We start from the raw sequence: 21,107 nt of genomic DNA, 5'->3' as shown, positions 1-21,107 counted from the left end.
TTTTTCAGGTAGACTGCTTATTTCCTCTTCATTTGTTCGGTCTGGTGTGTTTTCACCTTGCTCCTACATCTTTTGTGTGTTTTTCTGTCTTCTCATTTTGCTTATCTTACTGTGTTTGGGGTCTCCTTTTTGCAGGCTGCAGGTTCGTAGTTCCTGTTGTTTTTGGTATCTGTCCCCAGTGGCTAAGGTTGGTTCTGTGGGTTGTGTAGGCTTCCTGGTGGAGGGGACTAGTGCTTGTGTTCTGGTGGATGAGGCTGGATCTTGTCTTTCTGGTGGGCTGGTCCATGTCTGGTGGTGTGTTTTGGGGTGTCTGTGGCCTTATTATGATTTTAGGCAGCCTCTCTGCTAATGGATGGGGCTGTGTTCCTGTCTTGCTAGTTGTTTGGCAAAGGGTGTCCAGCACTATAGCTTGCTGGTCGTTGAGTGAAGCTGGGTCTTGGTGTTGAGATGGAGATCTCTGAGAGATTTTTGCCATTTGGTATTATGTGGAGCTGGGAGGTCTCTTGTGGACCAGTGTCCTGAAGTTGGTTCTCCACCTCAGAGGCACAGCCCTGATGCCTGGCTGGAGCACCAAGAGCCTTTCATCCACACGGCTCAGAATAAAAGGGTGAAAAAATAGGAAGAAAAAAAAGAAAGAGGATAAAATAAAATAAAATAAAGTTATTAAAATAAAAAAATAAAAAATAATTATTAAGAAAAAAGGAAAAAAAATTTTTAAGTAAAAAAAACAAAACGAAAAAAAAACGGACGGACAGAACCCTAGGACAAATGGTGAAAGCAAAGCTATACAGACAAAATCTCACACAGAAGCATACACATACACACTCACAAAAAGAGGAAAAGGGGAAAAAATAATATATCTTGCTCCCAAAGTCCACCTCCTCAATTTGGGATGATTCGTTGTCTATTCAGGTATTCCACAGATGCAGGTACATCAAGTTGTTTGTGGAGCTTTAATCCGCTGCTCCTGAAGCTGCTGGGAGAAATTTCCCTTTCTCTTCCTTGTTCGCACAGCACCCGGGGTTCAGCTTTGAATTTGGACCCGCCTCTGCATGTAGGTCACCTGAGGGCATCTGTTCTTCGCTCAGACAGGATGGGGTTAAAGGAGCAGCTGCTTCGGGGGCTCTGGCTCACTCAGGCCAGGGGGAGGGAGGGGTACGGATGCGGGGCGAGCCTGCGGCGGCAGAGGCCAGCGTGACGTTGCAGCAGCCTGAGGCGCTCCATGTGTTCTCCCGGGGAAGTTGTCCCTGGATCACGGGACCCTGGCAGTGGCAGGCTGCACAGGCTCCTGGGAGGGGCGGTGTGGAGAGTGACCTGTGCTCGCACACAGGCTTCTTGGTGGCGGCAGCAGCAGCCTTAGTGTTTCATGCCCGTCTCTGGGGTCCGCGCTGATAGTCGTGGCTCGCGCCCGTCTCTGGAGCTCATTTACGCGGTGCTCTTAATCCCCTCTCCTCGTGCACTGTGAAACAAAGAGGCAAGAAAGTATCTTGCCTCTTTGGCAGCTCCAGACCTTTTCCTGGACACACTCCCTTCTAGCTGTGGTGCACTAACCCCTTCAGGCTGTGCTCACACTGCCAGCCCCAGTCCTCTCCCTGCGATCCGACCGAAGCCGGAGCCTCAGCTCCCAGCCCCGCCCGCCCCAGCGGGTTAGCAGACAAGCCTCTCGGGCTGGTGAGTGCTGGTCGGCACCGCTCCTCTGTGCGGAAATCTCTCCGCTTTGCCCTCCGCACCCCTGTGGCTGCGCTCTCCTCCGTGGCTCCGAAGCTTCCCCCCTCCGCCACCTGCAGTCTCCGCCTGTGAAGGGGCTTCCTAGTGTGTGGAAACCTTTCCTCCTTCACAGCTCCCTCCCACTGGTGTAGGTCCCGTCCCTATTCTTTTGTCTCTGTTGTTTCTTTTTTCTTTTGCCCTACCCAGGTACGTGGGGAGTTTCTTACCCTTTGTGAGGTCTGACGTCTTCTGCCAGCATTCAGTGGGTGTTCTATAGGAGCAGTTCCACGTGTAGATGTATTTCTGATGTATCTGTGGGGAAGAAGGTGATCTCCGCGTCTTACTCTTCCACCATCTTCTCCTGTCTCCGAGGCTTCAGTATTAATGAGACACCAAATGCTCTTCTAAATAAAGAGAGTTGGACTTCCCTGGTGGTCCAGTGGTTAAGACTCTGCTGTTCCAATGCAGGGGGCGTGGGTTCGATCCCTGATCAGGGAACTAAGATCCCACATGCAACGTGGCCTGGCCAAAAAATGAAAGAGAGAGAGAGAGAGACAGAGAGGCAGAGAGGGAGAAAGAAAGAAGAAAGAAAGAAAGAAAATGGCTGAAATCATGCTAGATGAATTCAAGGTCAGGTCAAAAAAAAAAAAAAAGCCACGCAATCCTGCTTTATTCTCATGGAAACTGGGAAGTTTGTTGCATACAGAACACTGGACATCCTCACTGCTTTAGCTCCCTAGTTCATTCCTAGCTTCTGAAGAACCAAGAATCTGCAATATTCATAGGAACCCACCACCAGTGGTCACAGCTGCCTGTGATTTACAAGTGATTTATGGAAGATTTATGGTGGGGGTCACTGCAAAACCTCACATTTGTCACCTTCTGATGCCCACACATGTTCCCCTCTCCATTTCTAGAGGGGCGATCATGCCTCTCCTTCTCCTTCACCTTCCAAATCTAATGCAAGCATCTCTCTTCAGTAGAATTGAATCCCAAGTAAACCTGGCAAGGAGTTCTGAAAAATGTGGTCCCCAGGGTTTAGCCCCTCTGATAAAGAGGAGAACAGAGAAACGAATGGAGATATATTTGATTACAAAAACACCAGTGCTGTTTTTTAAATTGTTGGGTTTTTTGTTTTTTGTGGGTTTTTTTTTTGCTGATGAGTTTGAATATTTTCCCTAGACTTGCCTACTGGGTTTTCCATTTTGTGGTAAACAATGAAGAAGCTGTTGTTTTACAGAGTTCCATTTTTGCAGAGAGAAAAAAGTTAATGTTAAGTGTGGACTTGTGTTTTATATATACCTCAGTTGTCCCTGTTGAAAACAATTTAGACTAACTCCTCAAGCTAGTAATAGACACCACCATTCCTGCAACAACCGAGTACCGAGTCCACTAACCAGGAGGAGAATCACTGCTCCTAGATACTGGGAAATTACTGGGAGCCAGTGCCGCACATGCTAATCATATGGCATCTTTTTTATGGTGAAGGGACAAGTTTAATATTTTTTATGTACTTCCTTGTGTATTTTTCCTCCTCACAGTAGTCGAGTCCCTTCCTGTGCAGCTCTGTCCCTTATCAAAGATGGAGCCTAAGACTTGTTGCCTCAATGAGGGGGCCAGAGGGATTCCAGCCAAAACAAAGAAGACCATCTGCTCAGAAGACGATTGAGGTTAGGAAAGTCCCTACAGAAAGAAAGAAGGGGATGTCTTCCCTATGATTTGATGAGGGTGGCAAGTAAGGGGGAGGAAGAGCAGGAGTTGAGATGCTAGGGTCCATATCCTGGGGTCAAAACTCTGGGGTGTGGTGAGAATGGCGTATACAAACCCCAAGTATATTTAGAAATCCTAGAGCAGAAGGGATTTGACCTGGCTTCTTAGGGTGTCCAGGAACCTTCCTAGGGTGCCACAGACCACACAAGGGGCCATGTTCAACCTGACATCTGAGCAATAGATCAGAAATAGTGAGGGAACTGAATGTCTCCAGAAACTTGCAACCATGGTTAACCCTAGGGAATGTAATATTAGGGAGCCCTATGAAGGAGACTTTAAATCATGTGAATTTTGCACCCCATGGATGCCTATGGTAAATTACAAAAATATGCATAATTCTTTACCTCCTCCCTGTATCCATGCCCTTTGAGATCTGATTTTGCAGCTCCTCTTAATAAGAGGTGAAGTCTATTTTCCATCCCTTGAATCTAGTCTGGTCTTGTGATTTCCTTTGGCCAAAAGAATGTGGCAGAAGTGACATTGTACCTTAGAACTTCTGCTCTTTCTCGAAACTGCCCCTCTCAACTGTGCAAGCCCAGACTAGCCTCCTGGAGAATGAGCGACCATATGGAGGAAAACTGAGGTGGCCCAGGCAACAGTCAGCCAACCTCAGTAGCAAAGCAACTTAGCCAACCTGCTGCAGATCTCGAATACACGGCAATACCAGTCAAAAATCAGCAGAGATCTGAAGAACCATGGAGCTGAGCCCAGATGAAATTATCAACCCACAGAATCACAAGTTAAATAAATGGTTATTGTTTTAAGTCACGACATTTTTGATGTGATTTGTTACTCAGCAGTAGCTAACCAATACAATGCCTTACCTATTAAAATAAATTAAACTAATTTTAAAAAAACTTGAGAATGAAAGAAATAGCTGAGAATGGAATTCACACAGATAAGTGGCTGATTCAAAAGTTCCCCTGTGAGGATGACATGGAGGTCCTGGGGGTCTGGTGGAATTTTCTAGGCCTGTGGTCTGTTCAAAGAGGTTCCAATAGATAGACCTCCTCAACAGGAGAACAAGTAGAGGAAGCAATGCAATTTAGCAGTGGTGCCAATGCAAGGTCCCAAAGGCCATACAGGACCAGCCACACCTCAACAGACCCAGTGAAAAGTGCTCAGGGACGAACCTAGACCAATCTCCAAGACAGACCCAGACCCCAAGAGAGTGTTCAGACCCAAGGCCTACTATTCCACCCCAGAAAGAAACTTCAGCTTCCTCTGGACCCAGGACCATCTGCATTAGGAAAGAAGAAGGGAAGCACTGAAAGCTTGAGCTTCTCTTTTTTCCTAGAAAAGACTGAGTTAACCTAAGAGAGAATGATTGCAGCATATACAGTGCTTACTCCACCCCATACTTGCAAGCATATTTTTATTTTAATTTTATGGCTCAATGATTGTCCTAGGGTCACACAGCCAGATCTGGGTAAAGCCAAGATTTGAATCCAGACAGTACAGCTAAAGAGGCTGTCAGACCTGGAAGAGCCTGGGATTAATTAGCACACTTAACCTTTTCCTTCCTGATAGGCAGCATGATGGGGGCGGGGGGGTGGGCTCTCAAGGAAGTTTAGATCAATTACAGAAAATTAAGGGGCCACAAACACAGATTTTTGCACAACCCGAGTGTGCTACATTTGGACCCCAGGAAATGGAGGTTTAGAAAGTTGCCCACGATTACACAATTAGGAAGAGAGTGTGTGCCGCCCTGCAATGCTAAAAGGAGGCCTCTGGGAAGCTTGCTTTATAATAAATCCTTCTTAAGCAAATATCACCTCCTCTATTTCCTACATATTATGAATAATGATGGCTAATATGTTTAGCCTTTACATTATGCTAAGCGCTCACACACATATATCATTCCTGCAACACCTTTCTTAGGAAGGGATTGTTACTGTCCCCATTTTGCAAATGAGGCAACAAAGGCTCAAAGATGACAAGTGACTTTGAAAGGTCTCACAGCCAAGAAGAGGCAGACCCAATTCTTGATCCAAAGTTAGGCTGACTTGAGGGCACACTATGACAGCCATGCTCATCTCCCTTCCAGGATGCCAAGGACAGGGCCTGGAAAAGGTCATTAAGTCATTGACAGAGTGATTACAGGAACTACTGCTCAGACACGAAAGCCGGAAACCTCTCCACCCAGCTTCTTCCTCTTACACCAGCAGCCTTGTCTTGTTGTAGTGAAAATACTTCCCCAAGTAGCCTTGGCCATGAGAAGCAGAAAAAGCCTTGCCCATGGATCTCACTTCAGACTCCAACACCCATCAGAGAATGGAATGGTGGCCAGTCTAGGAGACCACGGGAGGCACACTTTGCCCCCAGTGATGCCCAACCCTACCCGCCTGGCTCCTTCACCTCCCTGCTCCTGGCTGCTGGCACTGCTCCTTGTCCTCTGGGGTGAGTAGGATCTGGGACAGAACAGGATCCACCCCTGGCTGATCCCACAGAGAGGTGCCAGGAGGGGCTTGACCCCACCAAGATGGAGGGGGAGGGAGGAGCTGAGAACTTTCCTGATCCCAGCAGAGTGCAGACCAAGTGTTGAGAGAAGCAGAACTTCTTGGGCAGCACAGGGATGTTAAGCTCCCAGGCTCTGGGCTCATACCGCCGAGTTCTGGCTCAGACACTTGTATGCCTATCTACAAAGAACTGCTCTTTGGGGCCTTTCTCTAGGGGTACTGTATTAAATATAAAAATGGTGAGGCTCAGCCCAGGACCAGCTGCATAATTTGCCCAGCCCTGTGAAAAATGAAAGTGCAGGTCCTTTGTTCAAAAAGTATTAAGAATTTTAAGACAGCAACAGTAGAGCATTAAGGCAAGCATGAGGCCCGTCTAAGCTTTGGGCCCTGTGCAATGATACAAATCAAACGTCCATGAGCCAAAATGAGACTAATCCTAGGACCCACCTCTTTGTTTGGAGGATTCAATGAGATAATGCCTATAAATACCTGGCACGATGTAAAGATTTAATAACTGTTGGCTATTATTATCATACCCACGTCTCCTCTAAGTCAGGATCAGGCTGATTTAGCTCCTGAGTTTTGGGCCTTCTGGGTACAACTCACCCTCTGAGCCCAGAACCCTCTGATCCACCAGACAAGATGCATGGCTATCAGTGGGCTCATTCCACCACCTGCACATGTGGGTCTCTGCCCCAAGCCCTACTGAGATCTAGATTCTGTTCATCACACCTAGGGTCCGCCAGAATTGTCACCCCCAAGAGAGGCCCCAGTGGGACCCTGGTGTGGAGTCAGACCTGGATGTTCCCTCGTTCACTGGCTGTGACTTGGGGCACCACTTCTCTTCTTCCAGCTGGTTTTCTCGAGGAAAATGTGAATCATAATTCTTCTTAACTCGTTTCACAAAGACTTTTGTGTGTCCATTACATGTTAGGCACTAGGTTAGGAAATCATATATCTAAACTAACCAGGATAAAATATATTCAAAATATTTTTGAAAAATATTGATTTCTATCATGCTTCCAAAAGGGAACCCCTCAACAGGAATCATGAAGAACCAGAGCATGCAGATGGGAAATGGGTGGAAAGGAATCCCAGAGCTGTGGGAAAGGGACTGGTCCAGCTCTACAGCCAAGGTAGAGACAAAGCACCGAGGACATTTCCCAAAGTCCATGTGACAATATAGAAGGAGAATCAAGAAAGGGAGAGAGAGAGGGGTGTGGGGCACAGGGCCTTATTCCAGGCTCCAGTTTCCTCCCTGCTATTTCACTTTCCCAGACTCACCCCAACTGGGATAAGAATCATGAGACTTTCTGAGTCCTCATCTCCTCCCACTGCCTCTTCTCCATTAGTTCTCCCTTTCTCATCACACACAGAAGCTTCATCTTCATAAATTTTTTAACAGCTTTATTGAGGTATAATTGACATAAATAAACTGTACATATTTAAGGTGTACAATTTGACAAGTTTTGTGGGCATTGGACATTTCACACTTGTGAACTTATCACCAAGATAATCAAGATGAGGAATACATCAAACACCCATAAAAGTTTCCTTGTGACTCATCCTTTCCACTCCTCCTCCTCCCCAGGCATCAGCTTATCTTCTTCCCATCACTATACAGTAGTTTGCATTTTCTAGAACTTTATACAACAAACATCATACAGTATATACTCCTGTTTGCCTGGCTTGTTTTACTCATTGTAATTATTCTGAGATTCATTCATATTGTTGCACATACCAATAGTCATTTCTTTTCATTTCTAGCTACTGTATGGATAAACCACAGTTTTTTTTTTCACTAACCTATTGACAGACATTTGGGTTGTTCGCAGTTTGGGGCTACTACAAATAAAGCATCTATGAACATTCATATAAAAGTCTTTGTGTGGACATATGATTTCATTTCTCTTGGGAAAATACCTAAGAATAAAATGACTGGATCATATGGTAGGTGATTGTTTAACTTTTTAAGACACTGCCAAAGTGTTTTCCAAAGTTGTTGTACCACTTTACATTTTCATCATCAATGTAGGAGGATAACATTTCCCCCACATCCTTGCCAACACTTGGTATGGTCAGCCTTTTCAATTTTAGTCGTTCTAAAAGCTGTGTAGTGATATCTGATTGTAGTTTTAATTTGCGTTTCCCTAATGTGTAATGATGTTGAATATCTTTCACGTGCATTTTTTTTTGATGAGGGTCTGTTCAACTCCCATTTTAAAATTGTGTTTCTTATTATTGAGTTTTGAGAATTCTTTGTATATTCTGGTTACAAACCTTTTATCAGATGTATGCTTTGCAAAGATTTGCTCCTACTCTGTGGCTTGTCTTTTCTTCTTTCACAAGTGTCTTTTGAACTCCTTTTAAGAGTTCTTAATTTTTATTTATCAATTTGTTCTTTGATCGATCAAGATTTTGGTGTTGTATCTAAATATATGGTAGAATTCACCAGTGAAGCTATCTGGACTTGGAGTTTTCTTTGTGGGAAGATTTTTAAAACAAATTAAATGTTTTAAATAGATAGAAACATCTATCTCTTCTTGAGGTAGCTTTGGTAGTTTGTGATTTTCAAGAAATTTGTTTGTGTTGTCAAGTATATATAGCCATGAAACTTGTTAATAACAATGCCTAATTATCCTTGTAATATCTGTAAAATCTGTACTGGTGTCACTTCTCTCATTCCTGATACCTATCTATGGCTCTCACATTCTCTCTCTCTTTCTCTTTCTCTCACTCTCCTTCTCTCCTTGTTCAGAAGGGCTAGAGATGTATTAGTTTTAATGATCTTCTCAAAGATTTTATTCTTGTTGATTTTCTCTACTGTTTTTGGTTTTCTACTTTATTGATTTTCACTCAGATCTTTGTGGTTTCCTTTCTTTTATTTACTTTTGATTTAATTTGCTCTTTTTTTCTATTTTAAGATGAAACTATGGTCATTCATTTAAGTTTTTTCTTCTTTCCTAAATAAGCATTTAACGCTAAAATATCCACCAGCTTAAGCAGCATGCCACAAATTTTAATGTTGTTTTCATTCAGCTCAAAATACTTCCTAATTTCCCTTTTATTTTGTCTTTGACTCGTGTGTTATTTAGTTTTCAAACATCTGCAGTTTTCCAGGCATCTGTCTGTTACTGATTCTACTAATTTAATTCCACTGTGGTCAAAGTTCATGCTTTTCATGACTTGAATTCTTTTAAATTTATTGAGACTTTTTTATGACTCAGAACTCTATCTGAGTCATAAAAAAGAGCATATCTGATATGCTCTATCTTTGTAAATGTTCCTTGTACAATTGAAAGTAACTGTATATCCTGCTATTTGGAGATATAATTTTCTGTAAATATCAATTAGACTAAGTTGTTGATAGTATTTTTAAATCTTCTGTATTCTTTCTGATTTTCTGCCTGCTTGTTCTTTCAACTATTGAAATAAGGATATTGAAATCTCAGACTGTAACTGTGGATTTGTCTGTTTCTCCCTGCAGTTCTGTTGGTTTTTGTTTCATATACTTTCAAGTTCTGTTATTAGGTGCATAAATGTTTGGGGGTTTTATGTATTCTTGATTATTTTACCCCTTTATCATTATCAAATGGCATTCTTTATTCCTGGAGATATTTTTTGCTCCAAAATCTACTTTATCTGATATTAATATAGCCACTCCAGCTTTTGATTAGTGTTAGTATGATATATCATTTTCCCATCATTCTTCTTTTAACATATTTGCACCTTTATATTTAAACTGGAGTTCTTGTAGGCAACATGTAGTTGGATATTACTTTTTTGTCCAATCTGACAATCTCTAACTTTTACTGGGAACATTTAGAACATTTACATTTAAAGTAATTTTTGATATGATTAGGTCTAAATCTATTACTTTCCTATTTGTTCTACTTGTTCTTTGTTCTCTTTTTCCTCTTTTTCTGTTTTCATTTGGTAATTTAATATTTTTATAATGCTATTTTCTCTCCTTTATTTGCTTATTAGCTATAACTTTATTTTGAAGTTTAGTGGTTGTTTTAGGGTTTATAATATACCTCTTTAATTTATCAACATCTACCTTAAGTGATAGCATACCATTTCACATATAGTATAAGAACCTTATGATGGTATACTAACATTCTCCCCACACCAGCCTTTATTCTATTATTGCCTTAACTTTACTTACACATGCATTATAAGCCTCACAATAGAACGTTACTATATTTTATTATTTTGGGACCTTGCTTTCTAGATTTGCTAGGTGGGACCAGAGCACTTCTCTCTAGGTAGAGTACTCCCTTCTGTGTAGTCTACCCATTGCCCTGTCGATCATGAGATTTTCCAGTTTACAGGTGGGAGCAGGCATTATTCTCAGCCCTGTGCTGAGTGATGGGCACAGTTTAGCACATTCATGTGAGGAAACTACCTGAGGCCAGGGGAAGAACCACTAGAAAGAATTAGAGAGAACAAGGTCTGACTGACTCAAATAGTGGTATTTGGGGTGGGTGTTTGCTGAACTTCCTGGAACTAAGGACAAACAAAATTCCTAGGATTGAATGTGGGGTGTCACTTGGTCACAGCTGTGAGGCAGTTCTTAGTGGCTAATGGCACATGCCTAGCTGAAGATGGGGGGAAATGAATTTAGAATTCCACAACCCTTCCCCAGATCCTGTTAGAAGGGAATGTTTGCTTCATTCTACTCCCCGACCTCACTCCTAACTGAGAAACACCGCAATACAAACTTAAGTCTTGGAATGAAACCAAGTTATTCCCAAGGCCTGATGGAAGCACAAATGAAGGGAAACTCGGGGCACAAAGCTGATGACCTTGTAGTGAGCAGAATCTGAGGCAGTTGATCTGAGTCCAAATCCTGGCCATGACACCTACTGAATGCATGGTTCCCCTCAGGTTTCTGCACCTCTCTGAGCATTAGTTTTCTCTCAGAACTGGAGAACCTCACAGAGCTCTTGGAGGGAGTACCTGAGTTGCTGTTCATAACCCAGGTGTAGAAGAACTTCCATGGGAGGGCTTGGCCTTCCTTCTCTGTGCCCAGTCTCAAGCCAAACTCAATAGTTCAACCTATCTTCTTCTTATAAGGTCACCAGTTATAGTGGGTTAGGACCCACCTATGTGACCTAATTTTGACTTAATCACCTATTTAAAGACCCTATCTCCAAATGGAATCTCATTCTGAGGTACTGGGAGTTAGGACTTCAGTATAGGAATTTGTGGGGGAGGCAAAATTCAGCCCAGTTAGCAGTGATCCTGGGAAAGCTACCTAACTCTTTCTGGGTTCTCAATGTCTTCTACTGTAAGATGGGGATGATGCTGCCAACCTCTAAGGAGTGTTGGAGGAATAAATGAGATAATACATGCATTGCCTGGCACATGGTGAGCACTCAAGTGCCATCTATTACTCATAAGTAATCCATTTAATAGCCCTGCTTGCTCTCTCTCTCCAGCCAGCTGCCTCATCTCCTCTTTTACTTCCCTCTCCAACAACACGCCTCAAGTGTTCTAAGCAACTGTTCTTGACCAGCTGATGGCTGGTTTATGTTAAGTTTGCCTCTTAGGGCTCCAAGTCCCTCCAGCCCAGCACAAGGCCTTTCTTCCTCTGTTGCAGGAGCTTCTGAGCAGAGCAAGGGGGGTAAGTGGCAGGTGCTGCAGCCTGAGGGCCCCATGCTGGTGGCAGAAGGTGAGACACTCTTGCTGAGGTGTACAGTAGTCGGCTCCTGCACTGATGACATGATAAAATGGGTCAAGGTGAGCAACCAGGACCAGCAGGAAATTTATAACTTCAAACATGGCTTCTTCCCCGGGGTGATGCCCATGATCCAGAAGACACTGGAACCACTTAACTGCGATTATTCCATCTATATCCACAATGTCACCACGAAACATGCTGGAACCTACCGCTGTGTGAGGCTTGATGGCTTGAGTGAGCACTCAGAAAAGAAGCTGGATGAGGGCACCTCCGTGCTTGTGAAGAGTGAGTATCAGGTCCTGCAGGTCATAGCATTCTGCTCTGATCTATCTCCCTGCATCAGTCACCTTTATCCACAATCATGCTGCACACACAAAATCTCAGTGGCATATAACAATTAGTATGTCTCACTCACACATTTACAGGCAGCTGGGGTGGTTCTGTTCTACATGTCTCATTCCAGGGCCCAGACTGGCCAGAGTACATATTTCTCATGGAGATGGCAGAAGCACAAGAGGGCAAGTCCCAACACCCTAAGCACATTTCAAGCTTCTACTCATATATGTCTGCTAACAGCCCATTGGCTAAAGCAAGTCACATGGCTAAGGTCAAAGTTAAGAGACAAGGAAGTGTACCTGACCACCATGAATCCACAGCAAGAGTATGGATGTGCCACATTATCAGAGGAGAGTCAAGAACTGGGGCTGATCATTTAATCCCCAAGTAACCAGTCATACTATCTATAAGTCCACCATTGGTGACCTGGACACCCAAATCCTGGGTCTGTCATTCAGTAGAAATGTGTTCTTAAATTAGTCACTTCAGCTCTATCTCCTTCAAGTGCTTAACTTGCAAAATAGGCAACATAATTCCTACTTCAAGGGATATTCAGGTGATGAAATAGAAGAATTGATGTTTGTGAAACCCCCGTAAACCGTTGACATGGAGGGTATCCATGTACGTGTGTTGGGGTGGGGGGGATTCATTTTAACTTAATGCAAGCATTTCAGGAAGTCTTCTCTGACTCCTTCCAAGCTTCTCTTAGTCCTGCAGTCCTCTGGGTTTCCAACCTTAGGGGGATTTTCTGGACCATCTCCACCCCCAGACTGAAAACTTCTCCAAGGCAGGGCATTTGTGGGTCTTAGCAAGCTTCCTTTTCCCCAATCCTAGCGTCAGCACATAGTAGGTACTGAGAATTCCTTTACTGAGTGAATCAATTAGTGAATAACAAGAGAATGTGGGAGGGAGTGACTGAGTGAAGAAAACAGGGGAAGGAAAGGGAGGGTAGATATGAGGGAGGAAATGACTGGACTGTGGAGGGAGAGAGGGAACAACAAAGTCCTCTCTTTGGCTGCAGGAGCTGGGGACCCAGAGCCAGACCTCTGGATCATCCAACCCCAGGAGTTGGTGTTGGCAACCACTGGAGACACTGTCTTCCTGAACTGCACGGTGCTTGGAGATGGTCCCCCTGGACCCATCAGGTGGTTTCGGGGAGCTGGTCTGAACCGGGAGGCCATTTACAACTTTAGAGGCATCTCCTACCCCAATGTGACAGCGGTCCAGGCCTCCAACAATGATTTCAGCATTCTTCTGCATGGCATCTCCACTGAGTATGCAGGCACTTACTACTGTGTAAAGTTTCAGAGGAAACCCAACAGGCAATACCTATCTGGACAGGGCACCAGGCTGAGAGTCAAAGGTGAGACAGGTGGTTTAGGAGATGTTGGGGGAGAAGGGGAGGTGGTCCACAAGGAAAATTTCATCATGTCCCAAACAAGCTAGCTCTTCTTAGCCTCAAGGCCTTTACATAAGCTATTCCCTCTGCCTGGAATGCTTTCTCCTTTTCTACGGAGAACTTCTACTCATCCTTCAAGGCCCAGCACAAATAGCCCCTCCTCTGTGAAATCTTCTCCTTCTCCCAGGCAGAGTTAATTTATTCCCATTCTGGGCTCCACAGAATTTGTTATAGGCTGTTAATGATTCAACAAACATCTATTGCATGCCTGTTGACAACTCTACACTGTACTAGGCGCTGCAGACACTGCAATGAAGAGAGCATTGTCCCTACCCCAGAGAGGCTCATGCAGGTCTAACTAGTCCTTCATAGTTAAAGGGCTTGAATTCTAGCCCCCATCCCAGGCAGAAACTGGCAGACTCATCTCAGGGACCCCAGCTCCTAACACAGGGACTCAAGAAGTGGAGTGATAGAAAGAAAGAGGAGTGTGAGACCATTTCTCTCCCTTGCAGCAAAGCACACTTCTCTCCAAGAGTCAGAATTCACCAATGAACGTGCAGCCAAGGTATTTCCATCAGGTGAGTGTACCTATCTCCAGTGGCATTAACCAGGCTCCCACAGGTAAGTGGGGCCAGAGATGGCTTGGCCATGGGAAGGGTGCAGTCCCAGACTTCTAGGACCCTTCTGCCACTAAGACAGTTCCCAGGACTCCATCTCAGCTGCAGAACCGGAACCCAGAGAACTACATTAAAGCTCAATCAAAGGAAGGACTTTCTAACAGTTAGTGCTAACTGTTCAGTGGGCAGTCTTGCTTACGAGGTGGTGAGCTCCCCGTGATTCAGAGCAAGGCTGCACTATGAAGCTGTGCATAACGGTGCTGAAGAACATGGCTTTGTAGCCAGGCTTCCTGGATTGAGCCCCTTTCTAGCTGTGGGATTATGGACAGGTTGCCTTACTCCTTGAATCTCTGGTGCCCTGCTCTGTGATCTAGGGGGAAGAAGGGAGATAAGAAACAGAGAACCTACCTCGAGGGGTTATGTACAGATCCAATGGGGCCACATGTGTCAAGTGTCCAGAACTGTGCCTGTCACATCACCTCAAGGTACACTCAAGGGCACTTGATAACTGAGGTGAACTTGGAATAGAGGTGACCAGGTTAGCGTCCCTGATGCTCAGCCCTGTTCCTGCCATTCTTGGGAGCCAAATCACTTGGTCCCATCACTACTATGACACATGTAGACCTGAGCAAATCACTTCCCCACTCTGGATCTGTCTCCTTATCTATACAGGCTGGATTGCTATCCTACCTTGCAAGATTAGTTTGAGGATTATATAAGGCAATTAGGAAGTGCTTAGCTCAGGGCCTGGGACAGAGGAGCTGAGCAGTCTATAAGGAAAGCAATTTTCTATTGTTATCAGAGGTCAGAGATGCTGTCAAGATGATTAAAGGTACAGGTAGGATATTGGGCAAAGGCTCTTCGAGCCTGGGACAGGGGGATGGGAGGTCTTTGATCTCTTCCAGGGTAAAAAGGATGAGGCCCCAGAGGTTATACAGAAGCTTGACCCAACTTCACCATAGAGGCACTGAGGTGTGGGCTGTTGGGGGCTCAGCTGGGGTCCTTCCTGAGCTTTCCTCTGTTTCCCCCAGGCCTCCTGTCTGTGCTCACTCTTGCGGTCCTGGGGCTGAAAGCAGTGACCTTGGCTGCACTCCTGCTGGCCCTGGCTGCCCACCGGAGGAACCCTTGACAAGAAGATGTCAAAAATTCAGGCCCAGCAGAGCTGTGATCATCTTGGCATGGGGCATGGGGTATGGATGACTGGTCAGCCCTAGAGTGGGTCCTCTAAGAGAGGGCCAGGGACTCCCCAATCATTCCTCTGCCTCCAATTCCAGCCTCCAGTTGCCCTCAGGCCTCATGACGAACTCCAGATTCCCTACACCTGATTTCCTTTCACCTGGCGAAATTCCCCATTTGGCACTGGGCTCCCCTCTGATTTGCCTTCCTCTCCTCAGCCTGTTCAAGCCCTCCTTGTCCTTCAAGGCCTTGCCCGGGTCTCTCCTCGAGGCCCTTGTTCCTGCTGCAGCCCCTTCTGGAGGGCTTGCCCCCTTGCTCCCCACTCCACATTTTCTCTTCCTTCAAGATGCAACTCAGAGTCCTTCCCAGAAGGTTTCCCTGAGTGTCTCTGAACCCAACCAGACCACCTGTGCCCCTCCATCTACGTCCTTCCTTCCTCCTTTCCTGCCTTCTTTCCTTCTCCACTGTGGCTGGCTTGGGTGGCTGTAACAGTTAGAATGCAGGTTTGGCAACTTTAACAAAACTCTTAAATAACAGTGGCTCAAATCAGAAGAAAGTTGGTTTCTCTAGTAATATTCCAGTATAAACCGGCCAGGCAATTCGGGACTCCCTGGTACTGAGACCCAGGATTCCTTGATCTTGTTGTTATCAGGTCCATATCCCAGGCAGAAAGACCAGGGAAAGAAGTAGTGAAGGGGAGAATGACACTTCCCTTCAAGGTCACAGCTGGGAATTTGTCCACTTCACCTCTAATTGTCTGGAATGTGGTCACATGGTCACACCTAGCTGCAAGGAAGGCTAGGAAATGTAGTCTTTATTCTAGCAAGGTGTGCCCAGCTAAAATCTGTCACTAGAGAATCAGAGAGTAAACATCAGTAGATAACCAGTGATCTCCACCTCTGTGGCATAGAGACAGTTTCTTACTTGTTCCGTGGGACACCTGAATTCAATTCCCAGATGAAATGGCATCTCTTTATACCTCCACCTCCACTAGGGCAGCATAATGGAGGGCAGTAGTTCTCAAGAAGAGAATACTTTGCCCCCCATGGGGTATGTGGCAACGTCTAGAGACATTTTTGATTGTCACAACTTGGGGGGTACTATTGTCATCTAGTGGGTAGAGGTCAGGGATGCTGCTAATTATCCCATAATGCACAGGGCAGACCCCACAACTGAGAGTTATCTGGCCCAGAGTATCAGTAGTACCGAAGTTGAGAAGCCCTGGTGTAGGGGAAAGCATGCATTCCTTGGAGTCAGACATGCCCGATTTCTAATCCTGAAGCCCCCACTCCCTCCCTGTCCACCATTAGTAACAAATTGCACCTCTTGGAACATCGAGGACAATCACGTGGGCTCTCTGCACTGTATAAGAAGCAATTCAATTCAGCGTCGACTGAGGGCTTACTATGTGCTATGTGCTCTGTGTACACTCAGTGCGTGCAAACTCCCTTTCCTCTTTCCACACAAACATTTATTAGCACCTATTAGGTGGGGAAGTGGATTAGTCTGGATGTTTTTCATCGTAACAAACAGAAAAGCAGCTGGAATAACACTAAGTCTAAGGGGCCATTAATTTAGTCTGAGTGTTTTGTGCCAGTTTCAGCATATCGATAACCAGTGTTGTGGTTGGACTGGCCCTTGTGGTTGGTATTATGAGTGCAAGATGCCCTTCAGTGATACCCATCAGGGAACTTTGAAGAAACAGAGGCTTATTACTTTACAAGACCTGGAAATTACACAGCATTCCTGGGGCCACACAGCGAGGTCACAGGGAAAGAGAAGGAGAGAAGAGAGAGAGAGAGAGAGAGACAGCACCTGGGGTTCTGTTTTATTGGGGCTGATGACTTTGTGGGCTCACTGTTTATTGGTAAATTTAAAACTTAAGAGTGGGAATTTAAAGCCCAGGAAGAGGGAAAAAACAAAAACAAAAAACTGGTAGCTCAAATGATCAGTTACTGAAAACAAACAAGATCTCTAAAACAAAGGAACCTCAGTGGGGGAAGATGGCCTGACTCTATCTAGCCGTGTGGCTGGCAATGTTTTTATTCAAGATAAACACATTGAAGGGGATGCCTCTTTGAAGTGGATGCCTCAGCAATCAAAACTTAAATCAGATAATCGCTTTACAAAAAGGAAAAAGAAACAAGTGTCAAGGTTTACACTGCACTGAGAATTGAATAAATCATTGAATTACCAGATATCAGAAGAAAGGGTAGATATAATAAATTGAATAATGTCTCCCACAAAAGATATCCAAGTCCTAATCCTTGGAACCTGTTAATGTTACCTCATATGGCAAAAAGGACTTTGCAGATGTGATTAAAGACCTATAAATGGAGCAGTGGTCCTGAATTATTCAGGTGGGCCCTAAATGCAATCACAAGTGCCCTGATGAGAGAGAAACAGTGGGAGATTCCACCCAGAAGAGGATGAGAAAGCAATGTGACCACAAAGGCAGAGATGGGAGTGATGCGGCCACAAGCTAAACAATGCTGGCAGCCACAAGCTAAACAATGCTGGCAGCCACAAGAAGCTGGAAGAAGCAAGGAGCAGATTCTCCCCAGTGTCTCTGGAGGGAACATGGCCCCCTAACACCTTGATTTCAGCCCAGTGATACTGATTTCATACTCTGACCTCCAGAAATAAGAGAGAATAAATTTCTGTTGTTTTATGCCATCAGATTTGTGGTAATGTGTTACAGCAGACATGGAAAACTAATAGCATGGAAATGGGCCTCTGAAATAACTGAAGGTGGTTGCCTTCTCTGCCCCTGAAAATCTCCTCACCTGACAGGGTCCTGCATAGTCTGGTCCCCGCAACACACTCCCCATCTTATCTCCCACCACCACCCTTTAAAGTGACTCCACTCTGGCACCCACGTGGGCCTTGGCCACACACATCCCCTAATTCAGCCAAGTCTCTACATAACTGTTTCCTTCAAGAAGACTCCCGAGATCACCCCCTCCACCACGACATCTTCCTCCTTCTCATTTCCCATTTGCAGCTTAAGTTTTCTTCTCAGCACTTACTGCTACGTGTAAATGTGAGTGCGTGTGTATTTATTTCCTTGATGATTATTAGTTGTCCCCACTAGAATTTGAGCTCACTGAGGGCAGGAACCTAACTTTTCACTATTGTAGCCCCTTACATTCCCTCATAAAAAGTAGCTGAAGGCTGACAACATGCCAGGCAGGTGATGGAAGGTGGAACTAGAGAGTGGGACCGGGGTAAGGCCAGATGGGAACAAAGGTGTGGATGAAATTGGAGGGGGCTGGGATGAAACTTGGGGAGGAAGTGGGCTTTGAAGGGTGGGGGAGCATGTAGTACTGGGAGTGGGGTTACGGGAGAAAGGGGTGGGGCTGGGTGGGTCAGGAGCGGGTGGTGGTGGATCTTCAAGGTTGGGGGGAGCCTGGAGCTGGCAGTGGTTGTGGGACTTGGGGGTGGAGGCGGGGTGGGGGGGGTGAGGTGGGCGGGAGGAGGGGCTGGAGGTAGGAAGGTGGTGGAGCCTTCAGCACCACCCCCCACCCAGTTTTGTTAAGGACATTTAGATAAATGTTATGAGAATGTAGTTTCAACTTCACACCCTCACATTCCCTTCTAATCAAATTGTGGCCCTAAATACCTCCAGTCAGATCATCTGGAGCTGCATCCAGAAACCAACCATGGAAGCACAGTCCTAGAGGCCAAAGAGAGACAGGATGGTGTAGTGGTTGGGAACACAAGGCTCATATCTGAGATGCCTGGATTCAAACTCATTTAGGAATCTAGGGTTCCCCATTTATAAAATGGAAATGATAATAGAACTCACTTCATAGAGTTGTCATGAGGATGAGTAAGTTAGTATATTTAAGGTTCTTTTAAGAGTGTCTGGGACATAGTAAGTGATTAATAAACATTAGCTATCAGGTAGTGTTACAGGGGAAGGATACCCAGAGGCCTCTGGAGGAGGGGCCAGGGATGCCCTGGCGTAAGAAAGGGTTTTCCCAGGGGCACAAAAGTGAAGAGGGGCGACAGCTGGAATCAGGGACTCAAATACCAGTTGAGGAGCTGGATCATGGGGAGCCGATCACCTCCAGACCTTTAAGCTGGGGCAAGTCATCAATCAGTTTCCAGGGTGGAAAGACCTTGCTTGTAGCTGAGCATGAGCATAGTGTAGAGTGAGCCCCCAGGCTCTTGGACTTTCTGGGAAGTTGGAGGGCATCTGGGGTGGACACAGCGATGAAGGGGGAAGGAACTGGGAACCAGGGCTGGTGCTGGATGTCCTGCAATGGAAAGGAGATAGTCGCACCACAAAAAACGGTCCTTCCTCCCACACATCCCGCCAGGACCTAGTGCAGCTGAAAACCTGCTTTTAATAAAGTGAACCTAGACCCTAATTCATTTAACACATAAACTTAAAAGTATTTTTTTGCACAGTTTTGATATATACCAAATTTCCCAGGAATGCAACTGCTGTGTCCATCGAGGGAAGACTGAACTTTGTGTTGTTCATAATCTTACTGAGGCGCTTTTTTTAACCATTTTGAAAAATTACATCACCCACAGCAGCACACTAACAACAGTTTCATCAACCATAATACAGCCCTGTACATAGAGGCCAGCATCTAACTGCTTCATTTTGCTTTGTACAGTTCTTATACCTGAGGATTGAAATACAGATCATTTTATTCCAATTACTATCCTTTCTTTTCTCCAGTTAGGGCATGATATTGGTTTTCTCAGTGCATGTAGGTCAGTTTTATTATCTCTGGATTCCATTTAAGGCAGTAAAGTGTTGATACAAAATGTTTGTTATGAAAATGGGTCTGAGAAGGCTGTGAACACTGGGCTGGCCCACCTCCAACCTCCCACCTTGTATCATGTAGGCCCAGAGGCCCAGAGAGGGCAAGAGGCCTGCTCTCATCACCCAGCTTGTCCAGCAAGAGCCCAGCCCACAACAATAGTGAACACTAAAGGCAGCGGCTCTGTAGCCACCTCACTTCGAGACTGTATGTTTGTCGGTCTCTCATTTTTCCTAGCCACAAAGGCATCTGTTTTATGGAAAATGAAAATTTTTATTTATTGAAATCAGGTCGTATCCCACAGTCAGCTCAATACTCCTTGGGGGTCCAGGAACCTGCCCAGCATCCTTGTCCTCAGATTTTGATCCCTGCATTTCTCACCTGGATATGCAAACACACAAGGTTTCATTTATTCGCTCCTTTATTAATTCAGTAAAGAGTCAGTAAGTGATTGTTTAATGTCAGTGACTGCAGGTCATGGGAGATGAAATGACAGCTCAGGTTTGCTGGGGCCTCACTAAGTATCAAACATTGCTCTCAGCCGTGCACATTGAATCCTCACACATCCCTCTGAAGTAGGAAATGTGAGGAGCTCCACTTTACACATAAGGAAATTGAAGCTTAGAGAGAGAATCTGCCCAAGATCACACAAGCAGTAACAGCTGGGCTTCAACCCCAGGCTGGGTCCAGAGCAAGTGCTCTTAAGCCATATTGTTCTGGAAACAGCCAGAGGCCCTGCTGTTCACAGGGATTGTGGTCCTTGGGGAGGGTAGACATTTAACATGGCACCAGAGGGCATACACTGGGGACTGTCTGACAGAGCCTGGGGAGGTAGCCTTGAGGAGGGGACACCTAAACTGAGACCAGAAGGCTGAGCAAGAGCAGACCAGGGGAAGAGGAAGAGAAGAGCATTTCAGGCAGGGTGGTGAGAGGCAAGAGGGCAAAGAAGCTGAGGACCTCTAAGACGGGATTGTGTCTGAGAGACCTGAAGAAAGTGAGGGAGCACCTTGCCCACCAGAGAGTGAAAGGCGCTCCAGGCAAAGGGAGCACAAAGGCTCCGATGCAAATACGCGTCTGGCACCTTCAAGGAACAGCAAGAAAGGAAGTGTGCCTGGAGCAGAGGAAATACTGAGAAGCCTAGGAGATGAGATGGAGAGCTGGCACATCTCACAGGGG

General features: G+C 45.4%; 1 protein-coding gene across 1 annotated transcript; it reads left to right on the top strand.

Annotated features, from left to right (window-relative positions):
- Positions 1–1,719: 1,719 nt before the first annotated feature.
- SIRPB2 (signal regulatory protein beta 2) lies at positions 1,720–15,122 on the top strand. Its single transcript, XM_082361471.1, has 5 exons — positions 1,720–5,877; positions 11,542–11,907; positions 12,980–13,321; positions 13,870–13,935; positions 15,006–15,122. The coding sequence occupies exons 1-5, from the start codon at positions 5,691–5,693 to the stop codon at positions 15,101–15,103; spliced, it is 1,059 nt and encodes a 352-aa protein (XP_082217597.1). The 5' UTR covers positions 1,720–5,690; the 3' UTR covers positions 15,104–15,122.
- The last annotated feature ends 5,985 nt before the right edge of the window (positions 15,123–21,107 follow it).

This window comes from Balaenoptera borealis (genome assembly GCF_965194805.1).
Source record: "Balaenoptera borealis genome assembly, chromosome: 16".
NCBI lineage: Eukaryota > Metazoa > Chordata > Mammalia > Artiodactyla > Balaenopteridae > Balaenoptera > Balaenoptera borealis.
Note: the sequence above shows the minus strand (reverse complement) of the source record. Positions and strands in the feature narration are given on the sequence as shown.

Bases quoted from the DNA above. Each gene is read 5' to 3' on its own strand.
- SIRPB2 (XM_082361471.1), top strand. From the start codon at position 5,691: ATGAGAAGCAGAAAAAGCCTTGCCCATGGATCTCACTTCAGACTCCAA. The intron at 5,878-11,541 runs GTGAGTAGGATC...CCTCTGTTGCAG, and splicing joins ACTGCTCCTTGTCCTCTGGG to GAGCTTCTGAGCAGAGCAAG. The intron at 13,936-15,005 runs GTGAGTGTACCT...TGTTTCCCCCAG, and splicing joins AGCCAAGGTATTTCCATCAG to GCCTCCTGTCTGTGCTCACT.